General features: G+C 40.2%; 1 protein-coding gene across 14 annotated transcripts in view; it reads left to right on the top strand.

Moving 5' to 3' along the window:
• RUNX1T1 (RUNX1 partner transcriptional co-repressor 1) overlaps nt 1-18,216 on the top strand; it is a 144,315-nt gene that overhangs the window by 64,964 nt on the left and 61,135 nt on the right. For 13 of the 14 annotated variants that reach the window (XM_038388544.2, XM_043507624.1, XM_043507619.1 and 10 more), the window contains 3 exons: nt 7,495-7,632; nt 14,609-14,850; nt 18,152-18,216. The exon at nt 18,152-18,216 is cut by the window's right edge and continues 25 nt beyond it. In XM_038388544.2, coding sequence (XP_038244472.1) covers nt 7,495-7,632; nt 14,609-14,850; nt 18,152-18,216 — 445 coding nt within the window. Of the gene's footprint in view, nt 1-6,549; nt 6,605-7,494; nt 7,633-14,608; nt 14,851-18,151 lie in introns of all 14 variants that reach the window. The other variant, XM_043507623.1, reaches the window with a different exon arrangement.

The raw sequence follows: 18,216 nt of genomic DNA on the forward strand, positions 1-18,216 counted from the left end.
CATTTATTTCCAAGAATAGCTGATGATGTGAAGAAGATGATTAAGGGCTCAACTATTTGAGTTGGAAAAGAATGAGATAAGGTTGTCACAAAGCTGTTGTATTGCACTATGGAAAACCAGCTATATTTGTTGGTGTTTAAGAGCTTCATGTACATCATACTGATGATGCCATCAATTATTATGTCATCTTGTAAGCTCAGTTGATATCTTCCATCTCTGTTGTCTTGTGTGCACACCTATTCCTCAGATATATATCTGTTAGGACTGCTTATATTCTTCAGAAGAAGGATAGTACCTGAAAGTTTGATTTACCTTTAATACTACTACTTTGAGATCCTTGTTGAAGGGTTTCTTCTGGCCACAGAATTCGTAATGGGATTCAGATTCCTTCACCTCTAGGTCAGTTTTTTGAATCTAGTCAAGACTGATTCAGAAAATTATGGATGTCTGATTAGTGCTGTAAACTGAGTGAGTAAGGTGTGGGTTGCAGGACATTTGTTCACAGCACAAAAACCTCTGAATCATCAGAAAAACATCAGAATCCCTTTTGGCAGCCTCAGTAGAGAGGCCAAGAAATGAATGAGAATGAAGACTGGACTGCACTTGCTGTCTCTCTCAAACAAGTTTGAGGCATGTTGGCAGTACTTTATGGAGGGAGAAGCTGCAATGCTCCTGACTGTGCATCATGTTCTGTGGCTGCACAGAGAGATTTCCAGTAGTTCCCAAAAATAGTGAGTGTGGGGAAGGAATGGCTTTCTTGCATTGCTTACTTGTTTCCTTTAACACTCAAGCAAATCTCTCTCTGACTAGAACACCTATCTTCATATAATTCCTAGGGACTGATTTAAAACATTCTTTCCTCTTCTTCCTTTCACTGTAGTATAGTTGATAAAGGATGGGTCTGGTCGTTAGGAGTCCTGGGTTCTCTTCTCAGTAGTAACAACGCTTCCTATGTGTGATCTTAGACAAGTCAAACTGTCTTCTGTGTTTCTTAGTTTACCTGTCTGTAATTAATATGAGGAGAATGAGTCTTACCCACCTTTGTAGAGTGTTAGCTATATGAGTGAAAAGTGCTATGTAATTGCTAAATAATTATTACTTTTTACTGGACTTAATTGGGCTTTCCTCTTTCAGTTCATCATTGTTATGACCCACTCCCTTGTTTTGTATGTCATTAATGTGCTATCCAATCTCAAAACCATCACAATAGTGTATTTGACAGTAATATTAGAATGGATGCTATGGTGATGATCACCAGTACAAAATCCTTTAGATGGATTTGAGCTCAATTTATATATCTGGATCAACTTATTTTTCTATTCTGTTACATGCATGGGGCTTTGAACATTCCTTTTTGCTGGTTTATAGGGTAAGTTGTAAAGGAAACTAGACAGTAGAAATTTAAACTGGTTTAATTCAGCAACTTTTAACACCAATTTTTCTGTGGGTTGGCACAGGAATACTAGGTAAAATCAATATAGAGCGTCTTTTAAGAATCTTTCATGCCTGAATATACATCTGGAACTGTTTGCTCTAACTAAAAGTAAAATAAATGCCACAGCGTATTAGACCATACGTTTTTTCATTTAAAAAGGGAAATTGAAAACATACCACTTCTAGAAATGCTTGACATTGAATTGGCTATTGAAATGGTATCAGGAAAATATTTATATATTCCATATTTTGTTCCATAGATCAGCCTTCCTTGATGCATTAGACTTGGAAGCCTGCCATTTACGCTGAAATTTTGCCATATATGAAAGACCGCCTTGTTTTAAAAATGGACTAAATCATTTAGGATACAGGAAGTGAAGTAAATCTATTTGAAAACATGCACATCTCTTTCCCCCTTCCTCTCTCATGCACATGTTTTAGGTTTTGGGGGGATTTTTCTTTGTGTTTTTTCCCCATATTTATTTTATAAGGCTAGTTACACTTATAGTAAATATCAACATGCATTTAACAACTAAAAACAGTGGTAAAAATAGTTCCCATTGCAAAAATTGAATGTATGACAAGAATAGTATAGTTACTTGAATAAAAAAAATCCACCAAAGAAACATCATAATTTAAAGTTGGTTTTACAGCAGTCTTTAATTTTAAATGGAGCAAAAAGTTTCTGTGGTTAAATCACAGCTCTTAGCTCTTTGCTGTAAAATAAATTCAAGAATGTATATTTCAAAATGTTTTTTTAAATATAATCCAAAACAAATGAAATAGATCCCTGCATACTTGAAACATACTTTCTGAATTTATCCTAAATCTGTCATTGCTCCAGAGGCTTGTGTGTATGGATTAGGACTGGCCCATTATTTCACCATCTATCTCCATCCTGAATTGATTTCAATGAACAGTACAGAATGAATTGCAGATGGTCTTCTTTTTCCTGTAGTTTGGAAGACCTCTGGGCTTAAGGCCCATTTGGTTAGGGCTACGGTAACCATTCCAGAGTTTTGGCTGCTTTTTAGTATTCTGAAGTAGAAACGCTTAAACCTGAAATAGGCTGTTCTCACTACCCATTCGAACTGTACTCTTAAATTATGTGTGAGGTTTTGAGAGATGGTGAACATATGAGCTGTGTGAAGCTTTCATCATGGACCTGAAGCTGTTCAAAACTCACCTGGTTTAATTACAAATTCAAATTTCACCCTATCCTTATGTGAATTAAGGTTTGCAGACATGGGTTTAGTTTTATTCTTTTGCATCAAAACCATATGAAACGCATGGAATTCCAGTTTTGACTAGGGTTTTGTTGGGGTTTTTTTTAGTTCTTTTGAATTCCAAGTGAAACTCAAGGCATATGAGCCCATATGTAATGAAAATGGAGCAAATGCACATGAATCCCTGTAAACCAACATATAGTGAATATGTCTTCCTCTTAGGGTTGCCAAATTTCTAATTGCACAAAACTGAACACCCTAGCTCCACCCCTTCCCCAAGATCCTGCCCCGCCCTGCCCCAAGATCCCGCCCCCACTCACTACATTCCTCCTCCCTCAGTGGCTCACTCTCCCCCACCCTCACTCACTTTCACTGGACTGAGGCAAGGAGTTGGGGTGCAGGAGGAAGTGAAGGCTCCAGCTGGGGATGCGGGCTCTGGGGTGGGGCTGAGGATGAGGGGTTTGTGGTGCAGTAGGGGACTCCAGACTGAGCGGATGGGGCTGAGGGGTTCAGAGTGTGGTAAGGGGCTGCAGGTTGAGGCAGAGGTTGGAGTATAGGAGGGGGTATGGGCTCTGGTCTGGGGGTGCAGGCTCTGGGGTGGGGCTGGGGATGGGAGGTTACAGGTGCAGGATGGGCTCTGGGTTAGGGAGGGGCTCAGGACTGGGGCAGGGGGTTGGGATGCAGGCTTACCTCAGGCAGCTCCCGGTCAGTGGCGCAGCAGGGGTAAGGCAGGCTCCCTGCCTGTCCTGGCTCCATGCTGCACCCTGGAAACGGCTACCAAGTCCAGCTCCTAGGCGGAGGAGAGGAGGAGCAGAAGCCTGTGTGCGCTGCTCTCGCCCACACGCACTGCCCCCCTCCCAGCTCCCATTAGCCGTGGTTCCCAGCCATTGGGAGTGCGGAGCCGGTGCTCGGGGTGGGGGCAGTGCTCAGAGTCCCATGGCTCCCTCGCCTAGCAGCAGGACATATTGGCAACTTCCAAAACCAGACGCCTGACAGCCCTACTTCCTCTTTAGGCTTTGGAGTGGATCCTCTCCTTCCCTTTGATATGTACAGAGAGGAAAAAATCCACATGGGACTTGTGTGAAGACTGTATGGTCAGTATTATAAAACCCAAGCATCCAAAAACCATGAGCCCCCAAAACATGAGATTTTAACAAGAATAAATGTTGGCTCCTTTTTATTTGTCTTTAGATTTTTGAGACTTTTAGGGTTCACATTTTTAGGTTTTTCTTTGCAACTATGAGGGTGAACACTTTCAGTTTTCATTTTAAAAAAGAAAAGAAAAGATTCTCATGTAATAATCACATGACTCCAGAACCTGGGGCTTTGAAAAAACAACAAATATTGCAAGGCTCACAATTAGAATTACAAGAATTTGTAATAGTGTGTATAAGCAGTGACACTTCAGCATTTTTCTCCACCCCTCTACTCCTTTATCTTCTTTGAGGAGTCCCTGTGTTTGAAATCAGAGTAGTCAGGGCTCTGCAAGTTCGTGAGTAGGTAAGTAGAAATGGGGAGCACCTGCGGTACGCTGAATTTTTAAGACCCAACATCTTCCTCACATGTCTACAGCTCAGGGAAAGGGTGGGGAGTTGATGGTGGCAGCAGCAAGAGAAGCTTTTGTGCCAGAGGAGGAACATGAGAACATAAGATACATAAATTGGGTCAGACCAAAGGTCCATTTAGCCCAGTATCCTGTCTTCCAGGTCCCTGACACAAGTACAGAGAAGAAGGCCATCCTCCTGGGATGGCTCAATATCTGTGTGGTTGTTCTGTACCTTCCAGGCAGAAGCGCAAGCTTTGCAGTCTGTTTTCTTTCTGGCACTGCAAACCTGACCCATTTCAGGAGAGCATACAGCCTCAAGTCTGCCAGGTGTAGCATTGTTAGAATTGGGTGGGACAGTCCCAAAATGCAGAGTTCAAGTCCCACACCCCAATGTCTCTGGGGCAGCATTTGACCCAGATTCCCTGCAGTGCACTCCAAGTCTTCCTGAGGCTCAGGGATGGCACCAGCCTTTTCATGGTGTGGGGTTGGGGGCTGAGGTGGGCCTTAGCTCCCCTCGTCACAAGGCTCTGCCCCCTGCTCCTCCTCTCCCCTCCAAGGCCCTGCTGTAGGGAATCCTGGACCCTCCACCTGCCCTGGGTGACCTGGCCAGGGGGGGTGAGGAGGAGCAGGGGTGGGGGCTCAGGGGAGGAGGGAGCAGAGGTGGGGCCACAGAGGGGAGCGGGGCTCCTGCATGTGTCCCCCTTTTGCCTTTTGAAAAGCTGGTCACCCTAACAGGAGGTGGTGCTAATGCATTTCTGGGTAACAATAGGTTATACTTAATACTGTAATTAAAGATAAGCCTAGGTGCTTACGGACATAATAAAATAGTGAATAAAAATAATTTAAAAAGAAATCCTGGATCATTACATGATCAGGTTATAATATATTGAAAATCTGAAACTGGAGCACAAAAACAGTACAGTAGTGCAACTACATGGTCCATTTAAATAACAAAATATAAAACATTCTAGTCTGCTTCTTAAATGTGCTCATTTTTCCTCTGAGTAGGGAGTGTTCCAAAATTCAGGCCAGATCGAAAACTAAGTGGACTTGCAGGGAGGGAGGGAGAAGTTGTGATTGTTCATGATAGCAGAATTGCTTTTAGTTATCAGCAGTTGTACGGGAGGATATAGATTGTGCCTGCTCAGTGTGAACAGCAGACAGCTAGTGGAGTTTGACTTCTCTCTCTCTTTCCTCCATCTTCTCCCTGGCTGTGTCCGTGCTCCCACATGCTTCAAATCTGTGTACCTGGACTGCCTTCTCTAACAGTTCAATGTGAGTGTTAGCCGAATGAAAACCAGATGGACCAGCAGTTCCCACTGTTATCTCCCAGCCAGCTCTGGCAAGTCTCCCTTTCTTTCTCCTTTCTTGGCATGGCAGAAATATTTGCCTTTATTTAGGAGGGCCTCTACTCACTGCTGTGCCTCTTTCCCTCATCTGCAACATGAGTTGAAAGCTATTTATTCCCTTGTTGCTGAGGTTGGTTGAGGTGAGTGTGAGATGAATTCAACTATTAAGGAAGTAATTAACATTTTGAGGCTAATTTCCAAAGTTCTGTATTTTAAATAAATGATTTGTTGCAGTTGTTGGTTTAAATGTTTCAGCAAAGCAATACAGAGAGAGATATGTATAGAAAACGTAATTGCTCCCATTATTTGAGTTACCACACTTCACCTGGCTGTGTAGATGCCTTAGAATTTCAGCCAGTCTTTTTGGACACTGTTTACTACACTTCTGAGATGATTGACCTTAGATCAACACTGCAGATTCTTTACCTCTATGATTACTAAGTATATTCCCTTCCGCTCATATGATTCTAGCTTCTCATTCTTAGGGTTTTTTATTTCCAAAGTCTGAAAAAAACTAACTTAACTCTCTTTATAGAAACTGGTCTTTTTCAAAAAGAGAAAGAAAATGTTGAATATAGCTTCTGCAACTGCAAAACTTTGCAGAATATGTGGCTGTGTCATATTTCTGTAGTTTCTTAACAATAAGGGACTGGGACCACAACATTCTTTGGTATTACTTGCTCTTTATACATTAAATGAACTGGTATTATTTCTAAGGGTCCTTTAAAAATATTTCTATTGAAAAATATATTACTGGAATCTCTCTTTAATACACGTATGTGCATGTTATGTATAATATAATGTGTGTGTATATTTAATTTTATGTATGTATTTGTGTGTATCTTGTATCCATTTTTATCGACAGTTTGAAGGTCTCATCTTTTCAAGAACAAATATTTTTTGCAATTGTTTTTCATGGGGAAGGACTTTGGAAAAGTTACATTAGTAGCTAATGACCATTAAAGGCTAAATATGATCATCTTACTTACTCCAGGAGTGTCAATGAACTGCTGATGTGAGTAAGGCAATCATAATATGGCCTTAAATAGGTAAATGGTGTGTTGCTTTATTTTTCCCATTCTTGATATACAAATTTTAAGATTTTTTTTTCAGATGTACCTCTTGAATTTAGGTGTAAAAACAGAGTTAAATCTTGTAGTTTCAGTGGCAAATATCTTGCATCAAGAGAACTGTCAAGTCCTTTTTCCTCTTGTTTCTTTAAATTTCCCAAAATTGGAGGATGCCTGCAATTGTCCTTGATGTTAAAGGTATAAGTTGAAACAGTTACAGTGTTTTTATATTAATAATAGTCTAGTATAAATGCACGAGTCCTGTGTCTGCCAAAGATACCTTGTATTATATGGCATATGGTATTTATTTCTTGTTGATTTAAAAAAGAACCAGGAGGTGGACTAGTAAACCTGGGCAGGATACAGGCACTATTAACCCTGGTATCTGTTATACTTAAAAAGACAAAAGATGAAGAAGGCAGCAGGTGCTACAGGGAAAACCAGTCATGAAGAGCGCTGGTTATGGCCAATATCTCACCTGTACAAAAGCTTTTCAGGTTTTTGTTCTTCCAGAGTTGTCATAAGGGGATTTATTACCTTCCTGACTATTCATCTAATTTCTCCTTTTGGCTAATGTTAAAGCCGTCAAGTGAGATAACATTATTGCAGCTCCAATACTGTTTTTTGGGGTAGCATTTGCACATGCTAGAAATAAAAACACAAGATAATACGATCCTGTTTATAAATGAGGCCCTATCTGTGTTACACCTTCTTAAGTGCAGTTCAACGATGTCATCTTGAAAAAACAAGCTGGAGTAGATAAGTGTGTTTATCTTCCGCAGAAGCTGCTAAAGCTGCTTAGTTCATGGTTAACCTTTTTATTCAGAACTGATGTATTTGGAGAAATAAAGTAGTGTGTTCATTTACAGATCGCACTGAGAAGCATTCCACAATGCCAGACTCACCTGTGGATGTGAAGACGCAATCCAGGCTGACGCCTCCAACAATGCCACCTCCTCCCACTACCCAAGGAGCTCCAAGAACCAGTTCATTCACACCCACAACGTGTAATTAGACTTATTTTCTTCCTTTGTTCCATATTCTTTTGCATGTGAGATTTTGATTTTTCCTGTATGTCAGAAATCAAATTATGTGAAGAGAGCCCTATATGACATGACTAGAGCAGCAATCCATTATACTGCAATAAAGTCATTAAGCAAAACTAAGAACACTGTAGATTAGTACATTTTAATCTGTGAAACCAGTCAGTTCAGAAGTGTCCTAATTTATTGGTGGGTTGGGTGCACAGTGAAAGAATAGTCAGTGCTAACTTCCCCTGCACTCTTGCTCCAATTATATCATTCCTGATAAAAGAAGTATGGAGACTTTCTTCTCTGCTTTACTGTTTTTGAGGGGGAAAGAATAAATTAATAAACATTAACCAGGAATTACATTAACTGTCATTCTAGAACTATGTTTTCTAAAGATGCTGAAATATCTTTTTTATCTCAAACGAGTCACATTGAATCTGCAAATCCCTAGCCTGTGACTATTTGACTTACCTCAGTCACTGTGGACCAGATTCCAGTCTCTGTTAACCTGATATAAATGCAAAAAAATCTGCATTGACATCAGTGGAGTTACTCTGCATTTATATCGATGTAACTGAGATCAGAATCTGGTCCAATACCTGGGTCACTATTCACGAAACACTCTATTGTCTTTCCCCCATTTCTAAAAATAAATATTTTTGTCTCTGACACTGCATTGTTATAATACAAAAATAAGAGTGTGTTGACATTTTTTAATGTAAATACTTGTGAACCATGTAGGCATATGTATGCGTACACACAGTAATGGCACCATGTTATTTCTGCAACCCTTGTCCTTTGCTCCCTCCTTGTCTGTCAGGTACACCATTTAGCACATGCAATTTACTCCTGTGCAGAAGGCCAGTGCGAGGTCTCTGCACCTTTTAAATCCCAGGGGAGCCCTATTTGGAGGATTTACATGCGACTTAAATGGTGAATAATATTTGTACTAGCCCTCTGCACAGGCATACATTTCATTCGTAGGCACTGATCCTGCAAAGACTTATAAACCTGTTTAACTTTAAGCATATGAGTAGGCTCAGGGATTTACTCATGTATTTAAAGATTTGCATGTTCTTTAAATTGTTGTAGGACTGCAATAGTAAATTGTAAGTTCATCAGAGCTATGACTTGTATCTTGTGTGAAATGCCAAGCACAATTATGGATTCTATAAAACTCTTTATTATCAATAACGAAAAGAAGAGGACATAGCTTTCCTTTAATCAGTATCTGTAGGCTTTGCAGAATTTGAGTTTGTTGGATAAGTCTAGAATCTATGTGAACCAATGCATTTTAGGGGATTCCTTTGTTTTCCTCATGCTGTTTATAATCAAGCCTACCTCTAAGTTTAAAGCTTTTTAATCTTCAGGCGATCTGGCATGTGCCTACAACAGTGCCAAGTTACAGTACAAACAGTACTGTTCTAGAGTAGCAGCCATGTTAGTCTGTATTCGCAAAAAAGAAAAGGAGTACTTGTGACACCTTAGAGACTAACAAATTTATTTGAGCATAAGCTTTCGTGAGCTACAGCTCACTTCATCGGATGCATTCAGTGGAAAATACAGTGGGGAGATTTTAACTGTATTTTCCACCAAATGCATCCGATGAAGTGAGCTGTAGCTCACGAAAGCTTATGCTCAAATAAATTTGTTAGTCTCTAAGGTGCCACAAGTCCTCCTTTTCTTTTTTGCGAGTACTGTTCTAGTGTCTGTTTCCCAATAATATGTGAATGTCCACAGCCCGAGTGTATCAGTTTCTGGGCCCATTGGTGTTTACAGAAGAAGAATCACTAACTTGTTCACTGTTTTGTTGAAAATTGCAAATATTAAATTCTGTTTTGTCAACAACACAGACTTTTGCCAACCTGCAAATTTGACCATCATGGGACTGAGATAAAATTTAAAACAAAAGTTGTTTTTATTTATGTTATTTATTTATTGTATATTCCTTCCTTTTTTGTTGTTTAATTAGTTTCAAAAAGTGCCATCCTTAGTCTCTACCATGTATGTATATGTGTGTGTGTGTGTGTGTGTGTTTCCAGATGGAAAATGTACTCACAAAGGAAGGGCCTCTTCTACTGCTTCCTGTTCTCTGTAGACACTTTCTCAGGCTTCCCAAACAATCCCTATCTACTGCCTCCTCTGAACACAGTATTTGCCCGCTTCTCCTGCCCCTTCCCCAGGTTCTGTGCTCCCTTCTTTGCTGGGCCTTCTAAGTCATTCTCCGTGGTCCACTGCTCCTTGTCCCCTCCTGTCTGGACTGAATAGAGAGCCCAGAGCAGTGAGTGAGGAGGCAGAGGACATATGAACCTGTGTCCTGCTGGATAGTGTGACACACTCCCATCCTTTCCAAATCCTCACTTACATTATCTTAGGTACTTATATGGCTCCCATCACCATAGTATCTAAGTGCCTCACAATCTTTACTGTATTTAATATACTATATTAATTCAGATACCCACCCCAATGCAGCATTAAGAGAAGCATGGCTTGGAGCTGCTGTGGCTACTGTCTAGGGCTTCCCTAAGGCAGTTCCTCTCTGCTTTTGCCGGGTTTGGATACTGCTTCCCCTACTCTGCACACACACTAGAGTTGAGTCATCCTGGCTAATAGCCATCAATGGCTGTTAGCCAGGATGGGCAGGGATGGTGTCCCTAACCTCTGTTTGCCAGAAATGGGGAGTGGGCGAGCGGTGATGGATCACTTGATGATTACCTGTTCACTTCATTCCCTCTGGGGAATCTGGCATTGACCACTGTCGGAAGACTGGATGCTGGGCTAGATGGACCTTTGATCTGACCCAGTATGGCCGTTCTTATGCTGAAGCTCTGCAGAGCCACCCAACCTAGGAACTGTGTTCTCTAGTAACTTGTTGCCACATTAAATTTTGACTAAAAAACTAGAACCACATAAAGTGTACATGACACACATTGCATGGATTAAAAACTGGCTAACAGATTAGTCTTGAAAAATAATTGTAAACAGGGCATTGTCATGGATTGATTTAGTTGGGGATTGGTCTTGCTTTGAGCAGGGGGTTGGACTAGATGACCTCCTGACTTCCCTTCCAACCCTGATATTCTATGATTCTATGGAGCTGGTGTGTTTCCAGTGAATTCCCACTGGGATTGGTTCTTGATCCTACACTATTTAACATTTTTATCAAGGACCTGGAAGAAATCATAAAATCATCACTAATAAAGTTTACAGATGACACAGAAATTGGGGGAGTGGTAAAAAATGAAGAGTACAGGTCACTTTTACAGAGCAATCTGGATCAGTTGGTAAAGTGGGCACAAGCCAACTATTCATTTTAATATGAGTGAATGTAAATGTATACATCTAGGAACAAAGAGTATAGGCCATACTTGCAGGATGGGGGACACTATCCAGAGAAGCAGTGACTGAAAAAGATTTGGGGATTGTAGTGGATAGTCATCTGAATGTGAGCTCCCTGTGTGATGCTGTGGCTAAAAGAACTAATGCGATCTTGGGGTGCATAAACGGGGGAATTTTGAGAAGGAATAGAGAGGTTATCTTACTTCTTCATTTGACCCTGGTGAGACTGCTGCTGGAATATTGTGTCTGGTTCTGGTGTCCACAGTTCAAGAAGGATATTGATAAATTGGAGAGGCTCAGAGAAGAGCCACAAGAATGATTCAAGGATTAGAAAACATATCTTATAGTGATAGACTCAAAGAGCTTGATCTATTTAGCTTATCAAAAAGAATAAGGGGTGACTTGATTGCAGTCTATAAATATCTACCTGGGGAACAAATCTTTCATAATGGGCTCTTCAGTCTAGCAGAAAAAGGTAAACACAATCCAATGTCTGGAAGCTGGTGTTAGACAAATTTAGATTGGAAATAAGGCATACATTTTTAACGGTGAGAGTAATTAACCATTGGAACAATTTACCAAGGGTCATGGTGGATTTTCCATCACTGACAATTTTTAAATCAAGATTGGATGTTTTTCTAAAGGCTAGGAATTATTTTGGGGAAAATACTATGGCCTGTGTTATACAGGTAGTCAATCTATGGTAACAATGGCCTTGGAATCTGTGAATCTAGTGTCCTCAAAATGGAACTGCTGCCATATCTACTGCTTGGGCAGAAATCACTTTGAAAATGCCTCAGAATTGTAGTAAATTTGCTGAAATTTAGTGAGAGTTGGCCGCACTCAAAATGGGTGAAAGAAGAGTTGTGATCAACAAATAGGGATGGCTATGCGAGAGATAACTCCCTGTTACTAAGGGCTGGTCACTACCATGGTAAGTCGACCTAAGTTACGCTACTTCAGTTATGTAAATAACGTAACTGAAATCAATGTAACTTAGGTCGACTTACCTTACTCTTCTCAGGTACCTAGAATACCAGAGTCGATGGGAGAGCACTCTGCCATTGACTTCACCAGACCTGCTAAATCGACACCACTGCAGCAATCACAGCAGTGCCAATCTACCTGTAAGTGTAGACATAGCCTAAGTAACATAGGCATTGTCTGAGAGAGACCAGTGACTAAGAAAATGTTAAAATAATGTTTGTGATGTAAAGAGTAGTAAGCTCAGTGTATCACCAGTCTGTCTGTTAAGTGTTTTCAGTGAGCATCCATCTGTCATTTTGTTATTTGATATTCTCCCATGTAGGTGATTCTCCATTTATTATTTGTGGAAGAATGTTTTATGGTATCTCATGGGCCAGATTTGGGGCTCATTCATTTTTTGGGTGGCTATGAGGATGCATTGATTCTGCAAAAGCAAGGTCGTTGTTAAAGGCTGGAATATGAGTGGCCCCTGCCCAGCAGAAGAATCAACAAATGGCCCTGTTCTGCCACTACATTGGTCCATAGAGCATGTCTGGCACATTGTCTGTTCCACCCAGGGCTGTCCTTAGGTTTTATAGGGCCCTATTCAGTATTATTAAACTTGTGCCCCATGCCTGACGGCAGCCTGGGCTCGCATGTGTATTTTAGATAGGGATGGTCTTTTGAAGGATTTATCTAAAAAACTATATGTCTGGAGATCCAAGCACTTAAGACTAAAGATGAATACTCAGCTTGTGCATCTAAAAGCTATGCAAGGATTTTTTAGAGATGTGATTTTATAATCTTCAGCAGCACACTAATGAAATATTTTTAAAGCAAATTTTAAACTAAGATCCTGTAGACTAACATGTTCTGAGTAACTATTATAGTAATGTAGAACTGTTTTTCAGAAACTGACAGTATATACCTGCGGGTTGGCAAATGCCTGTTAAATGGCTTCATTACCACTTGAAAAGGAGTACTTGTGGCACCTTAGAGACTAACAAATTTATTTGAGCATAGTCTCTAAGGTGCCACAAGTACTCCTTTTCTTTTTGCGAATACAGACTAACAGGGCTGCTACTCTGAAACCTGTCATTACCACTTGAATGGCTCTTTAACAGTTTCAATGTTGTGCTAATAGGTCTGGCAGGCTGGAAGGCTTTTTCACTTTTAAGTATTAGATCCCCTCCAGAGGAAGACTCACCAGGCTGCAGCAGCCAGCTGTGGTGGGAGCCTGCAGGAAAGGTCAGAACAGGGATAGGAAGAGGTGCGAGGGGGGACACTAAGATCCAGAGGTGCCCCAAATTTTCGGGTGCCCTATGCAGTTGCATATGCCTAAGGATGGCCCTGGTTCCACCGCACTAGATGGAATATATTGTTCACTCCTGTGTGTGAGGAACAGCGTCACCAGAGGTACAGTCTCTTGTGCCCCTCCAGGGCACAGCTGTTCTGCACTAACTTTTGTTAAGGGCTGTTGCTTGAATGCTAGTGTAATCTGCACAAGAAGGTAGGGTATCCCAGTTGGGGCCCTCCTGCCCTAAAATGTGTGGACCATCCCTTGCCCCAAAACTCATCCTCTGCTGCTCTGGCTATTAAAGTAGCAAACCCACAGCAGTTACACTCTGCTTGGATGACTGTTTCTGGGTAGGTCTGTATGGGGAAAAAGATGGCCTTAATTTGGTACATTTCTGGAGAATGAGAACAAGAATTTAAAAACTAGACAGGCTAGCATAGCAACACTAAAGCAAATCCCCCTTCTCTCTTAAATATGTGTGAGTTATAGCCTCTTATTTGATCATTAATAATATGATGATGATAATATTTGTCTAAGGTACTTACATGGTTCCCATTACCACAAAATCAAAACACTTCACAATCATTTAATAGGTTCCACACAACAGCATTGTGCAGCATTGTGTCAGACCTGTTTTATAGAAAGAGAACTGAGACATGAAGAGGCTAAGTCTAAGGCCATGTGGGAAGTCTGAGGTAGAGCCAGGAAAGAAAATCCATATCTGTGCCCAAGGCCCAGTCCAGAGACTTGGCTACAAGCCTTCAATCTTAACAATAAATTCACAGTGAACATTGCACAAGTTGCATCTTTTTATACAAATCCATCTTTTTGTATGTTAGTGGCTACAAAATATGTGTGAAAGAAAATAGTCTTTTAATTGGGTGGCATAAGGTTAAAACTTGAAAGTCCTGTTTTTATAAACACAGCTGTCCGGTATGTGTACAAAACATGATTTAAAATGTTCAGAGATAAATTTAGCCTCCACTAAATATATGTGCACTCTTTCCAGAGCAGTTTATTTAAAAAAAATTTACACTAATATAAGCCCATGACAAAAGACTGACCTCCAAATGATGTTTGTTCTGGTCTGGAAACATTTCAGGTGTCTGGCATGTGTGCATATGAGAGCTAGTGCTATCCAGATCCATACAACATTTATTACCAGCTTCTGTGCAAGATACATGAACTGTGGAGAGTCATTCTATCAAAAGACTAATTATCTTTAATTATACCAATGGAATCAAAATATCAGCTACCTCATATTTTCAGAGTTACACAATCAATTTTGAGGTGAAACACAGAAAACTTTAACCTTATAAATGTTCTTTCTTTCCATTTTTTTCTAACCAGTAACCAATGGCACTAGCCATTCACCAACAGCATTAAATGGAGCTCCATCTCCACCTAATGGCTTTAGCAATGGGCCATCATCTTCCTCTTCATCCTCTCTGGCTAATCAGCAGTTACCACCAGCTTGTGGAGCAAGGCAACTCAGCAAACTGAAGAGATTTCTTACAACCTTACAGCAGTTTGGCAATGACATTTCACCAGAGATTGGGGAGAGAGTTCGTACCCTTGTGCTAGGACTTGTGGTAAGCAAATAACAGTGACTATTATCTTTTTTTGTTCATAATAGATTTTAACTTTAAAAATTGGAAGATTTTTTAGTAGTTGTGTAATGAACAGTTGAAGCATGCATGCACTGTGGTTATTCTGGGAGTATGGAACTTGGGACCATGAGAACCTGCCTTCCTGCACCCTGCCATTAGAGATAATAGAAGTATCTACTAGCTGTCAGTAAGTAGTAGGCTGTTTCAGCCCAGGTCTCCATTAGAAACTTTTGCCAGTATAGTAATTTCAGTTAGGGGTGTGATTTAAAATAAATGAGTAAATAAAAACATGTCTAAACTGGCAGAAAACGTTATGTAGAGCAGTTATACCGGTATAAAAATGCTTTTATAGTACAGTATAGCTTATTTTGCATGGAAATCTGTATAAGCTATATAATAGAACAGGAATTCTCAAACTGTGGGTAGGGACCCCATTTTAATGGGGTCGCCAGGGCTGGCTTAGACTTGCTGGGCCCGGGGCTAAAGCCAAAGCTTGAGCCACTCCACCTGGGACCAAAGCCCAAGCCCAAGCCCTGGGCAATGGGGCTCAGGTTACAGGCCTTCTGCCTGGGGCTGAAGCCTTCTGGCTTCAGCTTTGCCCCCTCCCCCACCGGGGTGGTGGGGCTCAGGCTTCAGTTCCCCCTGTGGTCATGTAGTAATTTTTGTTGTCAGGAGGGGGTCGCAGTGCAATGAAGTTTGAGAAGTCCTGTAATAGAACCTGGATTTTATGAACAGCAATCTTACGAATGGCCAGTTATACAAACCATTTTTCCTAGTGATGAAAAAATTGCATAACAAAAGTGATGTTGATTAAGGAAAAAGTCAGCATGTGTTTAGTGTATTGGAAATTGCTTTGCCATAGTTTGAAAGACAAGAAGAAGAGAAAAAGGCAGTGCATTACACCATACTGCAACCTATGCACAATGCCTACAGTAATTTTGAGATGCTTAATTTTATAATTTTTTTTATTTTTATGAGCTCCTCAATCTCCAACTGGTTTGTAAAATAGGGGTTCTACTGTACTAGCAAAACCATTTTTGCAAATATAAGCTTAATATACACTAGGAGGATTTGCCGGTATCGTTATAACCTTTTCTAGTGTAGACCTGTCCATAGTCACTTAGGCCAGCTGCAAGAGGGATTTAACGTGCTAAGCCAGTGTATTGCAGTTGTATATCATGTTATTTATAATGGTAGGTGTATGGAATTCCTGGTATGTAGAAATAATACTTTTTACAAAAAGAAAAGGAGTACTTGTGGCACATTAGAGACTAACAAATTTATTTGAGCATAAACTTTCGTGAGCTTCAGCTCACTTCATTAGATGCTCAAATAAATTTGCTAGACTCTAAGGTGCCACTGGTACTCCTTTTCTTTTTGCAAATACAGACTAACATGGCTGCTACTCTGAATACTTTTTACAATGCTGTTTCTCTGTACATCTCGAGTAACTTTCCCAGTTTCCCAAGAAACTAACATGTGGAAAGGTCAAATGACTTGCCCATAATCACTTGCCATCCTTTGACAGCACTAGAAATTGAACTCAGGTTTCTTCTTATTACCACTGACAATGTTGCCTCCCATGTAAATCTATATAGCTCATTCTGCAGGGCTTGGATATACTAGAAAATAAAAATTCGTGGTCTGATTTCCAGATGTTACCACTTCAGTTGCCACTGAGCTTCAAGTACTACCAGTGCTGAATATCAGGCCACAGATGTCACACTTCTGTATGTTTTTGTACAATACTAAATAAATCTGGTCAGTACCTTGATAAATAAACAAACCAACAACAACTATGAACTAAAAGTGCACCTTAGATGTTGTAACTTAAATGTTGTTATGCTTCCATGACTTGCAAGGAGCCCTACTGTGCATTTGGTTACATACCCCAAACTCCCATTGACTTCAGTGGAAATGTAGGATTAGCTGTGTGCGAGGGAAATTGTCTTGCATGGGCTAAGGTAACTGGCAAAAACAGTGGAGTCAAAGTCTGTAAAATGTAATGAGCTTCATGGGAATGTGTGCTTGAAGGTGACAGTTCTCCATGCTTAGTAACTACAGCTTCAATTTTAGGCTTACTTACGTGATTCTGCTTTGAAAAAATGGAACCCTTAGGGTGGCTTTGTGGGATTCCATGTTATTGTTTCTCAGTGATTTCCTTATCAGATGTCAGAGTAGCAGCTGTGTTAGTCTGTATTCGCAAAAAGAAAAGGAGTACTTGTGGTACCTTAGAGACTAACAAATTTATTTGAGCATAAGCTTTCGTGAGCCACCGAATGCATCTGATGAAGAGAACTGTAGTTCACGAAAGCTTATGCTCAAATAAATTTGTTAGTCTCTAAGGTGCCACAAGTACTCCTTTTCTTATCAGATGTGCTCCTCTGTTTATAAGTAGCACTGTTTTCTAATTTGCCAAATGCCATCTGGGCTCTGGAAATCTAGCTGGGACCTTTTCTGTCTTAAACCTCACCGCCTATAACGGAGGTCCTGCTTATTCAGTTAGACCTGTGCAGCCCATTGTCCTCAAATTATGCCTTCAGTGACAACTTTGTGATTTCCCTGCACTCTGAACTGCCTTGCATAGGTTTGCACAGGTACAAGTGAATGTAAGTAATAAAAAAGTCTGCTGAGTATGGTTGTGTAGTGTATGATATAGTCCTGGATGTGATTTAGTAATTTTGAGATATATTTGCCAACGGATGAGGAATAAGTATCTTTAAAAAGTGAATTATATACATCTATAATACATATGTTAATATGCTCCTGTTACTTCCCAATCCTCTATCAAGAATTAAAATATAGTGGGCACCATTTTAAATTTAACAATTGGGTTTGTACTGCCATGGTGCCTCCTATTCTATGTGGATAGGCAAATTCTGTTTGAAAAGCAAGCACCCTTAACTCTTTGAAATCCAGGGGCGGTGAGGGTGTTTATCACCATATAAGAAGTGCTTGGCACTCTGGATGCTCAAGCCCTTGCTTCAAGCCATGAACAATGAATGTCTGAGAGTTCAGTGCTGCTCTTTATATACTTAATAAATGGATTGTTTGTAAAATGATTCACTCCCACTGCAGTGAAACTGTGTTCATATGTAGTTACATCTATATTTTTAGATGAGTATATTTACTTACTGTGTAACATGCATAATTTTCTGATATTGCATTAGGAAGAACATGGTATTAAGCAAAATTTTTGTACAGAATATTTTGGCTATTGTTTCTCTTGCTAAGTGTTTTCATTTTTTATGTTACCAAGACAGAATTTTTTTTCCTTCTACAGAATTCTACTTTGACAATTGAAGAATTTCATTCCAAACTGCAAGAAGCTACTAACTTCCCACTGCG

The sequence above is a fragment of the Dermochelys coriacea genome, chromosome 2 (assembly GCF_009764565.3).
Source record: "Dermochelys coriacea isolate rDerCor1 chromosome 2, rDerCor1.pri.v4, whole genome shotgun sequence".
In the NCBI taxonomy this organism is placed as follows: domain Eukaryota; kingdom Metazoa; phylum Chordata; order Testudines; family Dermochelyidae; genus Dermochelys; species Dermochelys coriacea.